This window comes from Hyperolius riggenbachi, chromosome 6 (genome assembly GCF_040937935.1).
Source record: "Hyperolius riggenbachi isolate aHypRig1 chromosome 6, aHypRig1.pri, whole genome shotgun sequence".
NCBI lineage: Eukaryota > Metazoa > Chordata > Amphibia > Anura > Hyperoliidae > Hyperolius > Hyperolius riggenbachi.
Window position 1 is genome coordinate 33817466 of NC_090651.1, and position 24413 is coordinate 33841878.

General features: G+C 43.0%; 1 protein-coding gene across 1 annotated transcript in view; it reads left to right on the plus strand.

The window, feature by feature from the left end:
• The window catches only part of COL24A1 (collagen type XXIV alpha 1 chain), a 505872-nt gene that overhangs the window by 286971 nt on the left and 194488 nt on the right, over nucleotides 1-24413 (plus strand). Inside the window, exons 13-19 of the mRNA XM_068239109.1 lie at nucleotides 277-330; nucleotides 5440-5484; nucleotides 16118-16171; nucleotides 16253-16297; nucleotides 16541-16594; nucleotides 17789-17842; nucleotides 21812-21865. Coding sequence (XP_068095210.1) covers nucleotides 277-330; nucleotides 5440-5484; nucleotides 16118-16171; nucleotides 16253-16297; nucleotides 16541-16594; nucleotides 17789-17842; nucleotides 21812-21865 — 360 coding nt within the window. The remainder of the gene's footprint in view (nucleotides 1-276; nucleotides 331-5439; nucleotides 5485-16117; nucleotides 16172-16252; nucleotides 16298-16540; nucleotides 16595-17788; nucleotides 17843-21811; nucleotides 21866-24413) is intronic.

The window sequence follows — 24413 nt, forward strand, 5'->3', positions numbered from 1 at the left end:
AGAATCTCCCATGATAAGATGGGCTAGTCCAAAACCTGTCAGATCTGTCAGATTTTTACTGCCTACTGTAAGTGGCAGTGAGATAGGAGATAAGCAGTTTGTAGTGCATTTTATTCTAGAACAAATGTATAATTTATACATATGGTATGTATACATAGTTTTACTCATTTTTTTGATAGTGCTCCTATAAATATTTACCAATGTGTGAATTGAATGTATCTAAATGTGTTGTTAGGTTTCTGAATTGTCTTTCCTGACTGTCTGTGCTTCCTACAGGGGTTTCTTGGAGACCCTGGTGACAGAGGCCCTCACGGACCAGATGGAAGTCCAGTAAGTATTTGACTAGCTAACTGAGGTTTGCTGTGTTTTAACGCGTACGCAAAGTGACATAATGAGATAAACATGTGTATGTATATGTACAGTACATATTACTGGTAATAACCAGGCTGTTTTACTTGTTTTATCTTGCTGCCTGAAAGATTTAATTTCTAGGCATGGAAGTGACAACTTCTGTCTTGTTGGTACCTTGTCAGGAATATAGTAAACATCACTGATAAGCTAATTACAGCCATAAAAGTTTTCCTGGCAGAATACAACTTCTGAGGGCAGGGAGAGGTCGAATACATGAACTAATGACCTTTTTCAAACTCTGGGACACTTAATAGGCTGCCACTGATTAGAGACAGTAAAACATTCAACCTACTTTGTAAATGTTTAAATATAAAAGAAAACCCTGGGATACTTTAAAAAGTAATTTTTAGGAGTAGAAGAATAAATATAGTGTAATTGTTTATCTCATCGGTTTATTTTCACCTCGAGTTTACTTTAAGGCTCATACACACCTCCAACATAATGCACAACCAACCATACAATCGTATGACAAGTTGTATACACGACAAGTACGTACACACACGCCAACAACCATTTAATTTAAATATTATGCATGCAATGTAAACAACACACTACACTACATGTCTGCTTTCGAAAACAACAAAGTTGTTCAAATAACTTGTACACAGGTGGCCAACTTGTAAGATAGTTGTGCAGTTTGGTCCACTGGTTGGATCTGGCAAACAACCTGTTATCAGTTGGTCGTCTTGTTGTTTGCCAGCTGTACACACATCCAACTGTCTTCCAACAGAACTAGTTTAGATGATAGTTGGGCAGATTGTTTGGACGTGTGCAGGAGCCTTTAAAGAGACACTGAAGCGAACAAATTTTGCCCATTTTACCTTATAATTCGCTTCAGTGCTCTCATGACAAGTAAACCGTCGCATCCCCGCCGCTAAACGAGGGCTGCAGAGCCCCCAAATCCCCGGGGGGCAATCCAGACGGCATTTCCTGGAAGGGGCAGAGCTTTCAGCTTCAGCTCTGCCCCTCCTGATGTGAATCGCGGCGGATCGCTGCCTCTCCCCGCCCCTCTCACTCTTCCTTCACAGAGAGGGGCGGGGAGAGGCGGCGATCCATGCGGCGATTGACGGCAGGAGAGGCAGAGCTACAGCTGGAAGCTCTGCCTCTCAGCGCAGAAAAATCCACGACCAAGTTGGTCGTGGATATTTGCAGAGGGATTTGGGGGCTCTGCAGCCCTTGTTTTGTGGCGGGGACACGGCGGTTTACTTGTCATGAGAGCACTGAAGCGAATTATAAGGTAAAATGGGCAAAATTAGTTCGCTTCAGTGTCTCTTTAAGGTGGCCACACACCATACAATTTTTAAAATATTTTTTCAATTCAAGAATTGCAATCAATTTTTCTGACTGATTGTAACATTTCAAAAATCTGACCAATGTACCACACACCTATGTTAAATTTTTTCCCCCATTATAAAAAAAGTGATTGAAAAAAAACACTACTGGGTTTGTACCTCAAGTAATGACAATCTACCCTACGCCATGCAATTTTGATAAAAACTGATCAGAAGAATCCAACACTCCCGATCTTCTTTAATTGATAAGGAAAACAGGACATTCAAAAAAAGAAGCCTTGACTACTGAGGGTTTTTTCCCCCCTTTAGGACCAGAGCAATTTTCACCTTGCAGCGCTCCTCCCTTTCTTTCACCAATAACTTAATCACTACTAATCACTACAAAATGATCTATATCTTGTTTTTTTACCACCGCCACAAGGCGTACGTTAAAAAGGGGCGCTGGGAAAAAAGGGCGCGGGGTTTTAAACGATAAGCATGGATAACGTTTAAAAATGTATTGTACTGTATTTCGTTTAAAATTAATGTTTTATAAAGTTATAAATCATTAAATAATGTGCAAAAAAATCGGCAATTGTAAAAACGTTAATCTTTCGTTTAAATAGTGAAACGTATAATAACGTTTAAAATTTTTTTTACTAAGTAACCCTCCCTGTACCTACCCCTAACCCCTAGACCCCCCTGTTGATGCCTAAACCTAAGACCCCCCCTGTTGGTGCCTAAGTAACCCTCCCTGTACCTACCCCTAACCCCTAGACCCCCCTGTTAGTGCCTAAACCTAAGACCCCCCTGTTGGTGCCTAAACCTAAGACCCCCCTGTTGGTGCCTAAACCTAAGACCCCCTGTTGGTGCCTAAACCTAAGACCCCCCTGTTGGTGCCTAAACCTAAGACCCCCCTGTTGGTGCCTAAACCTAAGACCCCCCTGTTGGTGCCTAAACCTAAGACCCCCTGTTGGTGCCTAAACCTAAGACCCCCCTGTTGGTGCCTAAACTTAAGACCCCCCTGTTGGTGCCTAAACCTAAGACCCCCCTGTTGGTGCCTAAACCTAAGACCCCCCTGTTGGTGCCTAAACCTAAGACCCCCCTGTTGGTTTTTTCGTTTAAAAATAATGTAAAAAAAAAAAAAAAATTTGTACTGTTTTTCGTTTAAAAATAATGTTTGAAAAAAAATATTGTACTGTTTTTCGTTTATAAAATAATATTTAAAAATGTATAAATCATTAAATAATGTGTAATCATGAGAAGCAGTAATAAAACATTAAGTCTCCGGGCGCCGCTTTTAAAACGTTATTTTTCTCCGGCGCCCTTTTTTCCTATCGGGCGCCCATTAAACGATATTTATTATAGGAGTGAATGGCGGCGCCCGATTTGTCCACTAGCCTCCTGCGCCCTTTTTTACTGTTACCCGCCACAAGGCTTTCTTTGGGGGCTACATTTTGATAAGAATTATTTTATTCTAAATGCATTTAATGGGAATAATAAGAAAAAATGAAAAAAAAAACCATTATTTCGCAGTTTTCGGCCATTATAGTTTTAAAACAAAAAGTTCTATTTAAAATATTTCCCTAGTACAATGTATGGAGACAATATTTTATTTGGAAATAAAGGTGCATTTTTTCAGTTTTGCGTCCATCACTAATTACAAGCCCATAAATTACAAAAGAACAGTTCAAAATAAATAAAAAAAAGTTCAGTCCCTAAAGTAACTATTTATGTATTTTTTTAATAATTTTTTTTATGCCCAAAAATTATTTGGGTACTATGGGAGAGTGTGGGAGGGAAGGAGTTAATTTTAAATGTATGTGTATTTTTGTTAAAATAAATGAATTTAGGTGTAAGTTTACTATTTAGCCACAAGATGTCCTTGCGCATTATCTCCTATTTGCGTACTATAAGTACGTCAATAGGAAGTAATGCGTGAACGTGTTACTCCGGAAGACAAAATGACGCAGGCAGATGCTGGCGATCATTGACACGGGGTGACAGGGACCTAAATGAATGAATCGGAACTGCAATCCCATTCATTCATCTCCCCTCTAACGGGTGGCGATGAGTACCCACGCGGGAGCGCACGCGGCGGCCATCCGCAGCAGAAGACGGATATTTACGTCCCTGGGACTTCAGGTGAAGTTTCCCAGAATGTAATTATACTGCACCTGCTGTGGTAAGTGGTTGAATTTTTCTGTACAAACCATCATTTTTATTGAATTGCGATAAAATTGGATAATTTTATTGTATAGTGTGTGGCCATCTTTAGAAAGATTCTGAACCATAAAATTGGCACACTTTGTATAACTGTTGCTAGGCTTAATGGGCATTGGGCAACTGTCTGAAGAGAGATAAGGAGGCTGCCATATTTATTTCTGTTTAATCAATACCAGTTGCCTGGCAGCTCTGCTGATCCTCTGCCTAATGCGTTTAGCCATAGACCCTGAACAAGCACGTAGCAGGTCAGGTGTTTCTGGCATTATTTTCAGATTGACAAGACTGGCTGCATTTAATGTCAATTATCTCTGTGTTTTGAGGGTTTTTTTAAGTGAAATCCTGGGCTCTCAATTAATAATTATTTAAGTTTTTCAAATGCTTGTTTGACAAATGATATTTGAATGTCAGTGGAAATTTTTGCCAATTTATTTTAATTATGAATTGATTGATTGATTGGGTTCAGTGAAATGGACACCCCCCAAATGGTACCATTTGCGGGATAACTTGGCATTACTGTAAAAGTAGACAAGACAGAGAACATTTGTATTGTGTTTTTTTTCTTGGCGGACTAAAAGCACCAGAGCTGCAGCCACTAGGGCTCTATAGACAGGAGCAGTGTCAGGGAGTCTTGCCCACTGTCTCCTTACTGAATAGGTGCTGGGTTACTAAACAGGAAGAGCTGAGATTCGAATCCTGGTCTCCTGTGTCCGAGGCAGAGCCTTTAACCATTACACTGTCCAAAGTAAGAAAGATTCTATGCCCCATATGCAGGTAACTTTTTCTCCCAAGTTTTCTCCTAGGGGATATTTTCACACCTTATCAATAAAATGCCCTTTAAATCACCAGCAGGCAAGAAGATACTCAAAATAATTTTTGTTCTTTTTCACCTACTTTTTAGTACTTTTTTTTCAATTGCAAAATGCTGAAAGGTTATTTTAAAGAAAACCTGTAATGAGAAAAACCTCCCCTGGGGTATACTCACCTGGGGTGGGGGAAGCCTCCAGATCCTATCCAGGCTTTAAAGCTCCCCGAACAGCGGGGATGTAAATATTTACCTTCCCGGCTCCAACACAGGTGCAGTATTGGCTCTCCACTCGGAGTTAGGCAGAAATAGCCAATCGCTGTCGGCCCGCTCTACTGCACAGGCGCTAGTCTCCTGCGCCTGCACAGTAGAGCAGACCTGACAAGGATCGGCTGTTTTCACCTATCTCATTGCGGAGAGCCGCAACAGCGCCCCCTCTGGAGCCAGGGAAGGTAAATAAATCAGCGCTTGTCAGGCTTGTTGAGGGAGAATTGCCGGACACTTCAGGGGAGCCAGCGCTGGACTGTCTGCAGCTACAGAGGAGTGGGAAGCCTCATTGGGACCCTCAGGCTTCCCCCTACCAAGGTGAGTACCCCCTAGGGGAACTTTTTTTTTTTGTTACAGGTTCTCTTTAAAGAGAAGATGAAAAATTATCTCCTTGGTAATTGAATATATGTTGATGTAAAGATAACAAAACCGTGTTTGATATAACCAGTGTTTATTTTGTAGGGGACCGTTGGCGGTGCTGGACCTCCTGGATTTCCAGGTTTGAGGGTAAGTATAGCTCTCTCTGCACAGAAGAATATTTCATTTATTGAAGACATTTTAGATATAAATGTACTGTTGGTGTGTTGGCTAATGATTTTGGTTGGTTGTTATTTTTAATCTGCATTTTATAGTGTAAACAAGGCCTAACACTATTGCAAAAAAAAAAAAATTAAAATACATACATACATAAATAAATACATATACAATGTACATTTCTTCCCGAGTAAAATGCACTACAAATTACCCTTAGGCCCAATAGGCAGTAAAAATATGACAGATTTTAAACTAGTCCATCTCCTCATCGGGATTCTCCGTTTTACCTTTATTCTTTACAAAAGCACTCTGTGGAAAGGATCGATACAAAGATGTCAGCCAGCTTTCCTATTCAATTACACGTTATTTTGGCAGTTGGACTGATTCACTGCTGTTCTGGAGGTGCTTTGGTGAAAGTAAAAAAATCCCTGAGAATCCCCTACAACGGAGATGGACTAGTCCAAAATTTGAAAGATATGTCAGATTTTCACTACTTACTGAAAGTGACAGTGACATAAGAAAAAAAGTCATCTATAATTCATTTTACTCTGGGAGAAAAGTACAGTTATATGTATCTATATTGAATTTCACACTTTCCCAGGTTAGTTGTCCTTTAACAGTGGGTAGCTGTTAAATAGATGTTGGTGGTTGTCGGTGGACAACGTACCCCTCGGTGTAATGCTTGCTTAAGCTGTAATGTAAACAGTCCTGTCGTGTTGCAGCGTTGACAGCTCCTTAGAGGATTTTCACAGAGCTGTATCTTTCTTCCTGTCCGCAGCAGGCCTTCGCCAAGTTGGCCTCCTGCCCTTTAGCTTGTTGGACGTAACACACAAATCAGCCTGGAACATTTCGGTGGGTTGAGACAAAACAGTTTTGCCGAGCTGCCAACACCAAACTTCCATCCCAGCTGTGATATCAACATCTCCAGGGCCCCATAATTTATTGCATGCAACAGTTCTCAGCTACTGAAACTCAAGAGGCTCGCTGAAGCGTCAACGAATGAATGGGCCTAAAAGTCAGCATTGAAAATCTTACATTTCTGTTAATGTCCAAGGCTAGTCAGACCTTTGTATTATTTTTGGCAGAAATAGGAAGCCAGGACCTCAGCTTTATTCATAGTAGACAAGGCATTTGCCTGGTGATTGTACAACACAGAGGTCCAGTACATACAAGTTTATACAGGTAGCGGTAGCATTGATCAGAATTTTAGGCAAGTTTAGTTTTGAATCAGAATGATACCATTTATTGGCTAAATAAATAAAATAAATAAAAATAAATAGAAATACTGTATATACTCAAATATAAGTCGACCTTGTGTAGTTGACTAATATGTGACCCTTTTCAGCTGGAATTTTTTACTGACTCAAGTATAAGTCTACCCAGCAGAGTTAATGGCTGCACTTTGGGACCAGGAAGAAGTAACTGCTGCACATAGGGACCAGGAGGGGTTAATGACAGCACTGCATACAGTATTGCAGCCATTAACCCCTCCCATCCCTGAAGTAAAGCTAATAACTCCTCCAGGCCCCCAAGTGCAGCAATTATTCACCCTGCTTCCTGCAGCCCAGTATTATTCCCCTGCGCCTTTCCTTGTTAATTGTTGTGGCCAGGACTTTCAGACCAGTGTTTTCTTGGTATTTCCTTTATCAAAAAAGTATCACTTGCCACGGGGTTAATTGCTGCAAATGGGAATGTCACTAGATAGTACACACATTACTCAGTTTTGCTCGTAACTCGTGTATAAGTCGACCCCTATACTTTTATTTAGTGCATTAGACCTACATTTCTAGATTTATAGTCGAGTATAAACAGTAGTTAAAAAAGTAAGCTTTCGGCTAATAAGCCTTCATTGAACTTCTTTCCTGCATATACTGTTTGGACGTACTGTAACAGGAACTAAGTCCAATGAAGGCTCATTAGCCGAAAGCTTACTGCCAATAAATGGTTTCTTTGCTTTTACTGATGGCCAACGTGGTACAACACTCTACTGCTTCAAAAGTTTAGATGACCTAAATGTGTATAAGATGAGTTATCCACAGCCTCGTACCTGAGAGATAATACAGCAAAGTCCCCAGTATTCTACACCGGTGGAAATCAATTGGTTGCCGGATACATGTGCTTGCCTGTTACGGCTTTCCGAGGTCCTCTGCACACAGCTCCCGGCGCCTGACCTGCATCGGGTCATGTGACGCGCCCGGAGCCATGCATGCATGAGAACAGACAATAGAACATTAAAGCGAATCCAAGATGAAAAACTAACTATAAAAAGTAACTTGTCTATATATCTTATCTAAAGTTTAAACAGCAAATCTAGCTGCAAACAGCTTTAATAGAATATGATTATTTCTTCCTGTGATACAATGACAGCAGCCATGTTGTTTGTAAACATTACACAGAGGCAGGCTTATCTGCATCTTGAGCAAAAAAAAAACCTAATCCCCCCTCCTTCTCCCTCCTCCCCTCTGTCTCTGAAATCTCTGGCTAGTAATACCTCCCCCTCCTCCTGCCCAGACTGAGCTCCCATGAGCCCTTGCTACTGCCAAGGCTCTCTGAAAACCTGTGGGCGAGGCTTGTTTAGTTTATCTAATCAGTTTACTTTCAGTTTAAGTAGTGTCTTGGAATACCACTGATATGTTTAGCCTCCCTGGGATATTTCCAAATAACCAAAACTTCCCAAGAAACGCAAATGTAAATCTTTCACCAAGTGGATTTACTTACATCAATCTCATTTGCCATATAAACGCACCATACCATATGATAAACACAGCGAGCTCACACTAAACACACACATAAACATGTGCACTTCGGAAGAAACCCTCAGCAGATGTGTGGGCTCTAAAAATAGATCCGCAACCACATATGCCTATAATTCCATATGTATACAATGGCCCATTCATAAACTACACCGAGCCCGAGAGGACAGAGATAACTTATATTCTTCCTCAGATCAGCAGATGCTAGCAATTGTATCTGGTTGCTAATCAATGTTTGTATTAAAGTAGAGCTCTTGACAAACCTTATCTTTTTATGTTTTCTATAACATGGATAAAGCCTCTTTTACACTATGCACTGAGAAAATTATGCTTTTGAACTTTCCATAGCAGTGCATTGTAAAAAAAAAAAAAGCTTTCAGTTTTTCAGCATACAGTGTGAAAGAGGCCATAGGAAAACATGGACATTACTTTAAGGCTGGTTTCACAGTGGGACATTCAAGTCCCGCGTTACAGCAGCCAGTAACGCAGCCTAACTCACAGCACTGTAAAATCAATGGGCTGTTCACAGTGCACACGTTGCGTTACTTAGTAACGCAGCACGATTAAGCAAAGTGCTGCATGCTGTTCGTTATACTGGGCTAAGCAGCGTTAGACTGCTTGCACATGCTCAGTAATGTTGGAGGAGACTCCCCTCCTCCTTGCACATGGCTAATTAATATTCACTGCACTGCAGTGATTAGTGGTAGGACTGTAGTGTTGTCCTGATCATGAACGAATCGTTCATTTGAACCGGATCTTTTTTGTGAGTCGAATCATCCGGATCATCACAATGAAAGATTCGGTTCACAGTGGATGTCTGTCTGGAAGAAACAGGAACATACAGAATGTACAGTGCAGGTAAAGTCCTGTCATGCTAGTCATTTCACCCAGTCTGCTTCCCTAGTAAAATTATTCAAATGATTTGGTTCAAAGATCCGGATCTTTTCAATGATCCTATTCAAATGATCCGAATCCTTAAAAAGATCCGGACTTCCTATCACTAACCTGGAGCGGCTGCTTTGAGAGCTGCATAAGGCAGCTCAATCTGACGTCCAACTTCAACACCACCATACGTTGCGTTAGGGGCACGTTATGAGACCATAACGTCCCCTAAAACGCAACGTCTTGGTGGGAAAGTAGCCTAAAGGGAATCTAAAGTGAAAATAAACTTATGGTATAATGAATTGCATGTGTAGTACAGCTAAGAAATAGAACATTAGATGCAAAGAAAAAAGTCTCATATTGTTTCCAGTACAGGAAGAGTTAAAGGACACCCAAAGCGAAAAAAAAAAACTAATGAAATAAACGATTGTATCTATCTTCCTTCTCCTAAACATGACTTTTTAAGATATTCCACAGTTTTATTTTATGATTAAATCTACTTTTTAAGTTTTAACTTTTTTATTTTTTTTGCTCAATGACACGTTGATTAAACTATGCCAGAGCTACAATTTATGAACTATTGACCCTTTTTATCTCTTTCCTGCTCTCAGAAGCCATTTTCTGCTAGGAAAGTGTTTTATAGTTGGAATTTCTTATCAGTGAAGGTCACACTGTAGTCACTTCCTGTTTGAGTCTGGACTGAGTCAGCCACTTACATACCTAATATTTAACTCTTTTAGGCAGAGAAAGAAAAAAAGGAACACAGCATAGTTATTAGTGTGCTTGGCACTGTACATACCCATGTCTATCTCATCATGTCATACGTCACTTCGGGTATCCTTTAAGAAACTTCAGCTGTTATCTATGCAAAAGAGCTTCTCTGAGCTCTCTGACCCAACTTGGGTCGACTACAGGGCTGTTTTTGGAAGCACTTATACATCAAGGAAACTGTGAGAGACAGCTTGAGAAGATTTTACTGTAGGGAAGTTCAAAGGGTCATTTGCTCTGCTCTGTTTTATAGTTTAAAATACAGAGGGTGCTTTGCAAACTGCAGGTATGACAGAATGATGCAATGTTATAAGAAAGGCATGTACTGTAAAAAAAAATATGATACTCTTTAGTTTGCTACTAATGTTCTATTAATTATCCATACTATACATACAATTCATTAAATCATTTTTTGCTTCAGTGTCACTTTAAAGGATACGCAAGGTGACATGTGACATGATGAGATAGACATGTGTATGTACAGTGCTTAGCACACCAATAAGTATGCTGTGTTCCTTTTTTTTATTTCTCTGCCTGAAAGAGTTAAAAATCAGGAATGCAGTTTCTGTCTGGGTCGAAACCGGATCAGGTCGGACAATAGCGTGCATAACCTTCACTGATAAGGAATTACAGCCATAAAACACTTTTCTGGCAGAAAACGATTACTGAGAGCAGAAAAGAGATACAAATTTTCAATAGTTAATAGATTTTAGCTCTGGAATATTTCAATGCATGTGTTGTTGAGCGGAGACAATGAAACAGTAAAAAGTAGAATAAAAAAAATAAAATAGATAAAACTGTGGGATATCTTAAAAAGTAATTCTTAGGAGAAGAAGGATTAATACAGTACATTTGTTTATCTCATCACATGATTTTCACGTATAACATATACACTATAGCAGCATAGAGGGTGATATAGTGGGTGGGAACGCGGAGAATCACTCGCGTTCCCAGCCTGTCGGCGGCTGTCGCCGAACCCGGAAGTAGCCACCGGCGGGGACAGGAGGATCGGAGCGAGGCTGCGAGGGCACCATACAGCTTCAGGGGGCTGAGGGATGCCCCAGGTGAGTAAAAATCATTTTTTTTTTTTTTGGCTCGACACCTACTTTAAACTGTTAAAGAAAACCTTGTAACAAGAAAAAGTCCCCCAGGGGGGTATTCACCTCGGGTGGGGGAAGCCTCCGGATCATATTGAGGCTTCCCCCGTGCTCCTGTGTCCCACGGCGGTCTCTCTGTGCCCCTCCAAACAGCGGGGTTGTAAATATTTACCTTCCCGACTCCAGCGCAGGCGCAGTATCGGCTCTCCGCTAGGAGATAGGTGGAAATAGCCAATCGCTGTCGGGCCGTTCTACTGTGCAGGCACAAGTCTCCTGCACCTGCAGAGTAGAGTGGACCCGACAGAGATCAGCTATTTCCGCCTATCTCTGTGCTGAGAGCCGCAACAGCGCCCCCGCTGGAGCCAGGAAAGGTAAATAAATCTAGCTTGTCAGGCTTGTCCAGCCAGGATTGCCGAAGACTTCGGGGGAGCCAGTGCTGGACTGCCTGCCGTTACAGGGATGGGGAAGCCTCATTGGGACCCTGAGGCTTCCCCCTGCCGAGGTAAGTAACCCCCAGGTGACGTTTTTTTCAGTACAGGGTCTCTTTAATCGCAAATTGCGATGGCATAGCGATTTTGCAAGCGATTTCAGCAGCGATTCCTGACTTTTTTGTACCAATTTTATTTTGTCGAGTAGTGTTTGCAATAGCCATTGTGATTTCAATCTTTCTTTTGCTGAAAAATCGGTTTTGTACAGTGATTGAAAAGCGATTTATCAGAGATCTTATACTTGACATTAAATTGAAATCGCATTTGCAAATGCAGCATGCTGACCGATTGCGATTCTTCAAATCGTTATCACTTCAGTGGGCTCACCTGTTAGTTGTTTTTTTTTTTTTTTTTTTTTTTTTGCTTTGCTTTTTTTCTTTGGTTTTTTTTTTCTGTTTGAACTTGGACGGATGTCTTTTTTCAACTGAACTATGTGACTATGTAACTATGTCTGGGAACCTCTATATGTGCAATTAGTATTATTTTTTTGCACATGAATTTGGATAAGGAATCGCAAACCTACTGAAGTCAATAGGATGCTTCTGAATTCACATGTGTGGGGGAAATTAGCTGACCATTGGCAGCATCAGGCATGCGTTTCTCCCCAGCCATGCCAGACACGACTAGAAGGAGTCGCATTGAAACAAGTTCCAGTGTGCGCCTCAGAGATGAATGATGGGCAGACGTGTAAAAGGGGCAATGAAGCCAAGACACAGTTACTCATTAGTGGTAATTGACACAAACTAATACTCATTATTGCATTCCTGTACCTGATATCCAGTAGACCACAGTGCAATCAGTAGATTACAGCACCACCTGTTGGTGATGAAGATATAGACACCCTGCTCCAATTATTTTATTGTGTTCTTACTAATATTATAAATGCGAAAGTTTGGATGTTTGTTACTCAATCACGCTACAACGGCTGAACGGATTTGAATGAAATTTGGCACACACATAGTACATCACCTGGAATAACATTTAGGATACTTTTTATCCCCATAACCAAAAAGTGGGCGGAGACCAATACAAATTTCACTGGGAGAATGTAAACTGTCTGCAGCCATTCTTACACTGTTAATGGCAGGGTTCTCAAACTTTGCACAGGTGGTCACTGGGTGACTGGGATTCATATTCAGACAAGTGGGTGGAGCCTACAAAAGCCAATCAAAATTCACCAATTGATTTTCAAGGGGAATATTTAATTGCTGCCATTCTTGCACTTTTAATGGCACAAGCCTCAAACCTGGTACAGTTGGTCATTGGGTGACTGGGGTTCAAATTCAGAAAAGGGGGTGGAGCCACAAACAGCCAATAAGATTTGTTTCATTTCATTGCAAATTATTGATGCCAAAGACCGCAAAGCTCACAAACTAGGTCATTGAGTAGCTGAGTATGGGCTGGTGCACACCGAGCGGGTTTTTAGGCGTTTTTGCAGCCGTTTGCGGCTGCGGATACGCTAGGGTAATGTATTTCAATGGGGTGTGGTCACACCAGAGCGGGAGGCGTTTTGCTGAAACGCATACTCCCGGGTGAGGCTTTTTTTGGATTGCGGAGGCGTTTCTGCCTCCAATGTAAAGTATAGGAAATACGCAAACCGCTCAGAAACACGCCAGTTCAGAGCGGTTTTGCAGTCGTTTTTGTTACAGAAGCTGTTCAGTAACAGCTTTACTGTAACAATATCTGAATTCTGCTACACAAAAACCGCTACCCAAAACCACAAAATGCTAGGTGAAACGCTTCAGAAAAATAAGAAAAAGCGTTTCAAAATCTGCTAGCATTTTGCGGATCTGCTAGCGGGTTTTGGTGTGTCCCAGGCCTAATTGTGTGTTAGGGTTAGAAAAAGTGGGCGGAACCAACACCAGACAAATACATACCCGGGCAACGCCAGGCCATCAGCTAATATTTAATATGCATATCAGCTTGTGCTGTTAGACTAGAGGTGGCCATTAATGATCCAATCTTTTTTTGTCCAATCTTTCCAAATCAATGTAGTACGGGATAGTCAAACTCAATGACGTAACGGGTCAAAATCAAAAACAGTCTAAGTAATGGGCCAGATCCTGTTTCAAGATTTCATATTTATTGAACAATCTCAAACCAAGTGGCGTAACTATAGAGACTGTGAGGGGCCTGCTCCTCCCCCTTCAGCAGAGTAGCGAAGTGAAGCATTTGAATATTTACCTGCTCCAGGGCTGCTATGGGTCTCCTCTGATCTTCCAGGCTGCTACATACTCTATGGGCTGGTGCACACCAAGAGCGCTTCTGAGTCCTTTTAAAAACGCTAGCACTTTGAAAAGCGCTTGGCTAATGTATCTGAATGGCCTTGAAAAATCACTTCAAAAAGCACTGAGCGTTTGCTATTATGCTAGCGCTTTTTGGTGTGCACTGGTCCTGTGCTGCATACCTCTGGCTCCTGAGGAATGTCACACTATAGGGAGAGTCTTGAAGTCCTGGGCGATCTCCCGCACCAGGCGCTGGAAGGGCAGCTTGCAGCCTGGTGGATTTCTGGAAGCTGCTCTCTCGAAGAGTCACTGTACAGGGCCGGTAGTTGTGAGGCTTCTTCACTCCTGCGATGGGCAGTCTCTCTTTCGGACAGCTTTAGTAGCCAGCTGCTTATGGGGAGATTTCCCTCCAGTGGAGGTCTGCTTCGTTCTGGCCATCACTAAGGCGGCAACTTCTTCACACATTGAGGAAATATGAATCCCCCCCCCCCCCCCACAAAATCCATTATGAATGCAGCTGCCAGACTAATCTACTCCTCCCACCGTTTTGTCTTTACGACTCCCTTATGCAAATCCCTCCACTGGCTCCCGATCCGCTTCAGAATCAGATTCAAGATCCAATGCCTAGCCTAGAAAACTATATGCAAGTCCTGTCTGACCTACATCTCTGACCTGGGCAGCTGATACACACCTGGCTACACACTTCGCTCCTCCAACAACCTCCTCCAAACCATCCCACGCATTTCGCACCGCCTCTAGAGCTGCCCCCATCCCATGGCCGGATTTACCATAAGGCATTGTAGGCACGTGCCTACAGGCGCCTGATAATGGAAAGGCAGCACACTCCCCTCCCCAAGTGCCTCCCTCCCTCCTTCCCTATGCAGAGTCCTGATGAGAGTGTAAATGAGAAGTTACTCACCCAGCTCTTGGCTTTCCACTGACGAGACCTCCCTTCAGCCAGGGGCACCTCTAGATACTTAATACTGAGGGTACCGCTGGCTACCTAATACTAAGGGCCACTTGTAGCTACCTATAACGGGCAAGGGAAGTAAGGGAGAAGTGACAGCTGAGCCAGCTAGCACACTTGGAGTGCAGTTCGGGGGGGATTTGTAGGGTTATGGAGGGCAAAGTCTAGGGTGCCAGGACACCTGTGCCTATAGGCTCCTGTGATGTAAATCAGTACCTACCCCATCTTGTGGAACTCTCTCCCAATGCCCATCAGGCTTGCCCCCCTCATTCAACACCTCCAAACAAGCCCTCAAAACGTACCTCTTCAAGGAGGCCTACCACACCTCACCCCTGCCCTAACTCTACTAACTCTCTGTTTTGAGAACCTCTCAATGTAGACCCCCTCCTTTTGTGTCACCACCCCCTCCCTCTAGATTTTAAGCCTTTGGCAGGGCCCTCTCTCCTTGTTCATCATACTTGATTGTGCACTCTACCCACAGAATAACGTGAACTTGTATTATTGGGACTACTACTCCAGTACATGATCTGGCATTGTGTATCTTGTTGCTTATTACCTGTAGTCTGTCAGCCCTTTTATCATTGTCTGTAATCATATTTATTGTACAGCACTGTGTAGTTTGTTGGCACTATATAAAGAACATGATGGGTCATCAACATCATCATCAGTAGAATCTGGGACATGTGTAATCACCGTAGACTTTCATCATCTGGTCCACAACTGACCAATAAATGTCTAGAGTGTGTACATCTGGAGGCTGTAGTGGGTGCAGTAAACGAAAAAAACACAGAGACACCGGGAGCCCTTATGGTGTATTATCTTTGGACAGATAGTCAAGAGATATAAGTAGTAATACTCACAAGTCTGGGTTGCTAAGAAGGCAACCACTCAACTGAGCATGTGGGGAAAACCCGTCCCCACTCGGTCTTTATTATGGGTGGTCACAACTCCTTCAGAAAATGTTTTTCACTTCGATTCCGTTGTGAAAAGAATCCCACTCCATGGGATGTTATGCAATGGTAACGGGAAAGGTAGGAGGCGCCCTTGTTGTGAATATTAAATAGGGAGCCTGGGCGCCAAAACAAAACTTTTTGGCGCCCAGGCTCCCTATGTCAGTACCCAAGCACCCTAATTTGACCTAAGGAAGCGGTTTGTGCCGCGAAACGCGTTGTCTGAAGTGCTATCCCTAATAAAACCACTTGTTTTGCTTATCGAGTGAAGTCTCCTTTCACAAGGTAGGCTAAATCTCATATACATTGTTAAACGTTGATGCATCTAATATTCACAACAAGGGCGCCTCCTACCTTCCTCGTTACCATAGAGTGTGTACATAGCTATAGTTTAGGAGAAGTGATCCTTGAAAATAGTAAAACAATCGCTAGATAACAGATTGGCATACATTAATATTTGCTCTCTTGTTGTGCAGGGCGATGTTGGACCAGCGGGACCATCAGGACCACCTGGGGTTCCCGGCCCTCAGGTATTGAATAACACAACACCCATTCCTGATATTTGCATTTGGCGTGTTATGAACAGAATAAATCACTGTTTTCCCTTCTAGGGTCTCCCAGGAATTATGGGATTGCTTGGACTGAAAGGTGATAAGGTGATCTAAATATTTCTATTATCAAGTGACATATTAATGCACATAAAACCTAACCTTGTAAAGTTAATTGCCTTCGTTGAATGAATAATTAACAACAAAGCTGTTTTTTTACATGCGGGATTTGGCAGAAGTCTGGAATTTTAATTCCGTTTAATTCCTGGGAATTTATACAGATCTTCTTGCCAAACAACCTGCAGACGTGTTGGTGTAATGTTGTGACTTACAACGTTTTATATTATTTAGGGTGAACCTGGATTTTCTGGGGAACCGGGAGAAACCGGATATCAAGGAGATAAGGTAGGCCATAGCTGACTCAAAAACATGAATGTTATTGTTGCGTTGAAGGGTCTGGAATTTTGAGAGCTGATGACTACTCAGAATACCCCAACCAGCATCCAGAGTACCTGTCGTTATATTTCAGTACACATATAAATGGCTTAAAGAGAACCAGAGATGAAGCACCCTCATTCATTTTACCATATATATCAATGGGAACATGACAGTAAACACCTAATCTGCTCTTTGTTTCATTCTTCTCTGCTAAATCTGCCTGTTATCAGCTCTGATAAGAATCCCAGGCTGAGCATTCAGTCTAGATTTGCCTCAATTTACTATAGCTGAGTCAGTCTTCTGTCTTTTCAAGCCCAAGCCCGCCCCATCCTGGCTCTGCATTTCATGCTACGAGGATACATAGCAGGAAAGCAGAGCCACAAGGGGGCAGGCTTGGGCTTGAAAAGACATCACAGAAGACGGACTCAGCTATAACATTCCAGGGCTTATTTAACCTCCCTGGCCTTCAATTTCCCCAGGATTTATGTGCAAAAAGTGATCCAATTAATTTTCAGAACCTTTTTTTTTCCAGTAACTTGCCAAAATGTGTCAAGCAAGGGTCTAGTATACAGTGCAGGAGAGTATTGATGTGTATACACATTTATACTGTTCACAGCATGTTTTGTATTGCCGTGTATAACTGTCAATAGTAGGAAGGTTAAAGAGGAACTGTCGTGAAAATAGCATAATGAATAAAATAGCTTATTTTTTTTTACAATATTCAATTATAGATTTAGTCAGTGTAAAATCTAATCAGTGTAAAAGCCATTGTAAAATCTTTCCTCTTCCTGATTTAAATTCTGAAATGTATCACTGGTGGTGACCTCTTTAGTTCTGCCAGGTGATCTGTACGGAATGTTTGTCACTGAGATTTCTATACACAGAGGGAGATATTGCTTGCTTGGCAGTTGGAAAAACTGCAACAAGGTTCACAGACAACAAACCGTCAGGATCTTGGTCATGACATCACACTGTGGGAGGGGTTTCACCAAAATATCAGCCACACAGACCACCCTGATGATTTATCCGAGAAAAGGTAGAAATTTATCATTGGAAAGGGGATATCAGCCACTAATTGGGATGAAGTTCAAGCCTGGATTAAAGTTCCTCTTCAAACCAAAGTATTGTATTAACCTCACAGATTCTGTATTGTCTCCTCAGGGAGCACCAGGTTTGGCAGGACCATCAGGACCGAAAGGAAAACAAGGCCCCCCGGTATGTCAGCCTGTTGTACAAGTGAGATCGACATGTATAACGCTCATCAGAATGCCCTCCTATTGACTTCTGATATGCATTATATTGTACTCGGCATTAGAAAGCTCATTTAGATCAGCCAAACAGTAAGCTTTATTAAATTGTTTGTTTTGAGGGGTTTGGATTAATTAAAGAGTTGTGGTTAATGAGTTAATGACAGAGAGAGGCTTGTGGTGAAAGAAGAAAAGATGATTTGTGAGGATGAGATCTAACGGCGCAGCGAGGCGGCCAACCACAAACTGCCGCCAGAGTGACAGTGTTGTCAGCTGTACAATGGAAACCTTGTCAGAGGAAGTCACTAACAGAAATCTGCAGTTCATAACTACAGACAAAACAGTTGCATGTGTTCCTGAGTGGTTGGTGTATCTGTATAGTATGGATGTGCTGCACGCTCCGTGCTTTGGAGTGGAGGCAAAGATAAGGCCACTGGCATAACAATCACCCCTGTTACCACCTCAGGGAGGGAGGAAGGGGGTGGAGCTGGGAGGGGGCCCAGGAGGCAGTCCTGTATGCAGAGCAAAAGCGTATACAGTACTGGCGCCTGCATCATCTTCACTCACTTCCTGGTTAGTTTTCAAGTGCTGAGCACTGCGTGCAGCTAGCCAATCACCATACAGGGGCTGAACCCGCATAGTGATTGGCTGGCCGCACACCTTGAAAACTAACCAGGAAGTAAGTGGAGGTGATGCGTGCGCCGGCAGCAGGTACTGTATATGCTTCTGCTGTGCATAATGCTCTGCATAGCAATGTACTAGACCAGGCCCCCTAGCTCCTGGCCCCTCCCCTGTGATGGGGGGGCACCAACATATCTCTGCAGGGGGGGCGGGTCCAGCATAGTTATGCCCCTTATAGGGCAGCACACTTGTTCTCTGAAAGTTATGCATTCCACCACCCTTAAGAGAAACATGGAGTCAGCCATTGCTGGGTAGGGATGGTCGGAAATGCCGATTTCAGATCAGATTTACGATTCAACGGAAATTCCAATTTCAGCCAATACCAGTTTTCCAATTTATGAGTCCTCTTTTTTTAATTTTTTGCATTCTCTGATTGACTTAATACTTCTAAGTTGACTCGGAAGTTGGACCAATTAGAGAATGCAGAATTGTAAAGTGGTAATCAGAACACCATGGGAAATTTTGGGCCAATCACAAGAGCCAGGAATACTTGGTAGTATACGATTCCTGGGATTGGTCTAAAATTACTGCAAAAAATTCTACATTCTCTGATTGGTCAAATGCTTCTGTGTTCTGTGATTCGGCTAAAATTAACGATTTGCGGTAAATTGGATTTCTACGGAAATCCAATTTCCAATTTCAGATTGGAAATGCTGATTGTAACGAATGTGGAATTATCTCCGTGGTCAGCGCCCAACATGTGCGCTGACACTGCGGAAACCCTCTACAAGCGTTTGGATAAGGGGGCCGAGCGTTGGTGCAAATGCACCTGTAGAGCGGAATTCCAACCGGCAGATAGAGCTGTGGATTACAGAGGAACTCGGTCTCTGTACAACCACAGATGCCAGATGGAGATTGTACAAAGTGAAGCAATACAGGGCAAGATAGCCACTCGAGAGAGAGTGAGCACAGAGACAATGTATGTATGTCCACCAATCTAGTCGCCACCCAGGGACGGTTGACATACTACAGCGAAGACCAAAGTGAGAAAGCAATCGCAAGAATGGCGATTGCTAGCAGAGACAGAAGACGGAGTAAAGACAGAGCATAGGATGAATAAAGACAGAACCAATTAGCAACCTGCAATCCAACACGAAGGAACAAACAGGACTAGCTAAACGCGGTCACCACACGTTAAGCGCAATAGCGACAAAGCGCGTTCACGTCACGGTCACCGCACATTAAGCGCAACAGTGACAAAACGTACCAACTCTGACTAACAAATGAAACACGGAAAATGAAAATAAACAGAGAACGCGAACCCTTGCTAATCGGTTGCCTCACCCAGACAACAGCAAGCGTTCGTTCCAGACAAGACAGACAGAAGGAGTAACCAGTAGCAACCGCAGCTAAAGTTAAACTCCAAGGTTCAGACAAGAGAGATCCACCGCCTCTAACGCTAGGGCGAATGTGATCTAGGAACAGGACAGAACGATTCTCTGTCAGCCACCGCTGGCGACAGTACCATCGCACGGACCAGACAATACAGACAGAAGGAGTAACCAGTAGCAACCGCAGCTAAAGTTAAACTCCAAGGTTCAGACAAGAGAGATCCACCGCCTCTAACGCTAGGGCGAATGTGATCTAGGAACAGGACAGAACGATTCTCTGTCAGCCACCGCTGGCGACAGTACCATCACACGGACCAGACAATACAGACAGAAGGAGTAACCAGTAGCAACCGCTGCTCTGGCTTACACTCCAAGACAGAGTACAGAAGGATCTACCACCTCTAACGCTAGGGCAAATGCAATCCAAACAGACAAGACAGAACTAGGCAATACAGACAATAAACCACCTGACTGCGCTAGAAGGAATGCTAGTGCACTCCCAAGGATAACTACTCTAAGACAATATTAGCAAACAATATCAGAGGGCTGAAACTCAAGGTAAGTCCAGCAGAACCAAACCTTTATGACCAGCAGGGAATTCTGGGAGGAAATGGCATTTATACTGCAAGCCTTTAAAGGAAGCAGATAAGCAATTTGCATGACAAGTGTATGCAAATCCCTCACCAGAACAGCAAGTCTGAAACTTGCAGAATGAGAACAGGTCTCCTTTCCATGGACCTGCAGCATGCAGACCTGAAAAATGGTCAAAAAGCTGCCTGCCTGTGCAGACAGCAGAGCAGATCATTACACTGATTTCCTAAAGGAAATTTTAATTCTGCGGTATCCAAATAAGTATCCCTATTGCTGGGCTCCTTGTGAAAATGCCAGTTGGGTTGCTTTGGCTCATACTAGAACCATACCAGTAGGGATGGTTTATGAGACGTTAACCCGTTATCATCATTATCGTATGAGATAGGTGCACTGCTTTTGACATCAGTGGGTAGAACTCGCTGTGCTGTAAATTCTTGGAATGCTTTGATCTTTCTCTACTAGTAGAAAATATAGAAACTGAGAGCAGAAGTCCTTTGTTATTGTCTCACACTGCCCCCTAGTGGCAAGTGGCCATAAATACACATTACTGCAGTACTAATTAGAAGCAAGGAAATGTAACAAAGAAGAAATAAAAAAAATGTCCTAAAATAAATTGGCCTGGAGCACTTGCAAGCCTCCAAATAAATTAGCTGCTAAAGGGTTATTAATTCTGGATTGATGCAGATTTGAGGAAAATGTATGCAGCTTGCAAATAAGCCAATAAAATGCAGCAGCTTCAAATCTGCATCATCTTGGAATTATTATATTATTATTATTAGCATTTCATTAACCATCCCTATTCATTAGGTTAGCAACTGACTCCATTCGTTTTAGCCACGTAATTTGCTTCTTTGTCATTGTAAATGTATACAGCTAATCATATGCAGCTGTAGCAGAGAGTAGTCAAGTGAGTCAATATTTTAGCTTATGACTAATACTTATATTATTCATAGGGGCAGTTTACCCAAAATCACACTATTTGGTGTTTGGTAGATGTTGAGAGAAATGATCAGACGGATGTTTAGGGACTCTAGTGGTGAGGTCAAGTTTTTGAGTCTGTAATCTGCTGCATTTGTTAATAAGGGGTACCTGCTTCCTGTTATGGTAGATTTCTTAGTATAGATTACAGAAAGATTGGTAATGGCCATTGACACCCCTGCTGTGTTATCAGTAACCAGTCGTACGAGAGACTTGGAAGGAACCATAGTATTTATGACAGTAAGGAGCCAGCAGTTTTGGTCGGACTGGTCATTTAATTGACGCTGGTTGTGTGTTGCTATGGTAACGTGCTTATAATGATATTGTTTCTAAAATAATATTTTTGTGCATTTTAGGGAAAAGTTGGCGATCGAGGACCGCAAGGGTTGCCGGGCCCTGCAGGACCTGAGGTAATAGTGACACCCAAAGTGAGAGCTAGACATTTCCACACAGCCAAAGCTCATTTTGCAGAATGTTCTAGACAGGAACAGGAAGCTCAGAGCGTCCCACTGGTTCTTCAGTCAAATGTACCGATAACGACCGCCTCAGCCGATAATCAAGCGTGTGACGGTAGACAGCGACCCCCAAACTGTGAGCGATCCACTGGGTGGATCTAATCAACCCCAACAACACCGATCCCTCCACCGATCCCATTGTTCACACAGCTCCCTCGCCTGCCGCGTGACGTCACGCACATGCCGCTAGTGATCCCTCCGTGTCCCCCCCCCTCCCCCCCGCATAGCAACAAAGCACATCGACAGCTACACAGCTGACACGCGTGTGTGCGGCCCAACCCAGCAATATCACCCAAGGGGATCAGGTCCTTATCCCCCACGGGCGACATCCCTCAAAGATGTTTACGCACCTTAACCCCTTCAATACCAGGGGTCTCTGGCCTCTTAAGGGTGCATACCGACAAATCACAGCACTGAATCGCCGTACACACCGCACACCCTTCACCTCAGCTCACCCACTCTACCGTCTCTATGACGGCAGAGCTCTGTGAACCGGTCAGGAACCGATTTCATTCGCTCCTTACCCTGTGATCAATGTAAGCGAATGGGATTTGCTCACATTAATGAGAGGGTCAGGAGTCAATGAAATCGGCTCCTGACCGGCTCACAGAACTCTGCTGTCATACTGAGTGATCTGAGGCGGGGGGAGAGTGACGACATTGGCAGGAGCGACAAGAGCGGGGAGAGCGTGCGGCGGCGATGAGGGGAAATCTACGCCCTGGCAGGAATAACAGCCTCCAAACAGGGCGTAGATTTCAATCACCGCCGTCCGGAAGCGGTTAAGACAAATCTGTGATTAGGTCAGAATAGTAATCAAAGGAAACTGTCTTCAAACCTATGGTTAACAATAAACAATGGGATATGGTTTGCAGCAGCGCTTTGCATACCATGGGCTTGATTCAGTAAGCAGTGCTAACTGTTAGCACGCTTCTGAAAAGGCCATTATCACGCCTAAACTCAGTTTGGGCGTGTTAAACTCAGATCGCGCGCAAAGACACGCGCGCAAAGTTTTTGCAGTGCGCGCGAAGTGCCCATTCACATCTATGCGACGTTTCGCGCGCACCGGACTTAACGTACGCAAAGATTTGAGCGCGGGACTTTGCGCGCGATCTGATTTTAGAAACAGTGCTAACCTACTTAGCACCCTGGTTAACACGCCTAAAGTCTTTAGGCGTGCTAAGTAGGTTAGCACCGTTTACTGAATCAAGCCCCATGACTTATATTACAAAGAGGGCAGATACATGCTAATAATAATAGATGTGATGGCAACATGGTAGAAGTTTGGATTGCCCTTCAGCCATACCGGGCATGAAAGCATCCTGTACGCTGGCTTGGGCAGTTATTTCTGAAGCTGGTAATTGTTTGCAGGGTACCCCAGTCACCATCTGTTTCCTCCATCCCCTCAGGTGAGTCTGCTGCAGTATGTGTAGGAGAAACAGATCCTTCCTGCACTCATCGCTTCTCTCTGGACCATCTTTGATGTGAAATATCGGGGCCCCCCGCCCCTTCCATTGTCCTAAAGCAATTTTTACCATCATAATAGTTTGCAAACTTCTGGTGAATAGACGGAGAAAACCAATAGCAGATTATTGGAGATTGGTCACATCTCTGGTTGTGACCGGGGAAATCATATAGTTTATGATTATACATTTATGCAAATGTAACAGTGATTTTATGTAAACGTATGCAGCTTGAAAATGGACCAATGAGGTTCAGCAGCTGCAGCATTTGATTGGAGCACCTCATTGTCCATCCCTAGGTCAGCAGTGCAGTAGGTAGTGGTTAGGGATGGCCCTTCCTAGATGAACTCACGGAGAGACATGTGATCAGTTTGATCAGCTGATAGATTTGTAAGGTTCTGATCTGCTGTGATGGCTTCCTGGTTTAACACATGATCATGACCAGCAAATCACAGCCTTATAAATCTATAAGCTGATCAAACTGATCACATGCTTCTTCATGAGTTCTCCTAGGCAGGGCCACCCCTATTAGTGTACCTGGAAACTTACCACTTACAACTAACTTAAAATAAGCTGCTTTCATGATTAACCACATTGGGTAGTTACCCACAGAAATGTTAACAGGAAACACGGAGTAGGCAAAGACATTGGCCTCAATTATCTAAGCTTATCTCCTGTCTTTAATATTGTTTCTAGAGTTGTTGCCATGGTGATGAGGCATGTAGTAGTCAGGAAACAGTTTACCTCAGGCAAACCTAAAGTTAACTCTTCTGTCTTTAAGTTAACTCTTCAATCCTTAAAATAACTCCAGAGTTAAAGACAGGCTGTTTATTAACTGCGTGTGAAAATAACTACAGAGGAGGTAAATTAACTACAGAGGAGGTAACTTATTTATATATTTTTAAGCAATACCAGTTGCCTGGCAGTTCAGCTGATCCTCTGCCTCTTGTACTTTTAAGCATAGACCCTGAACAAGCATGCAG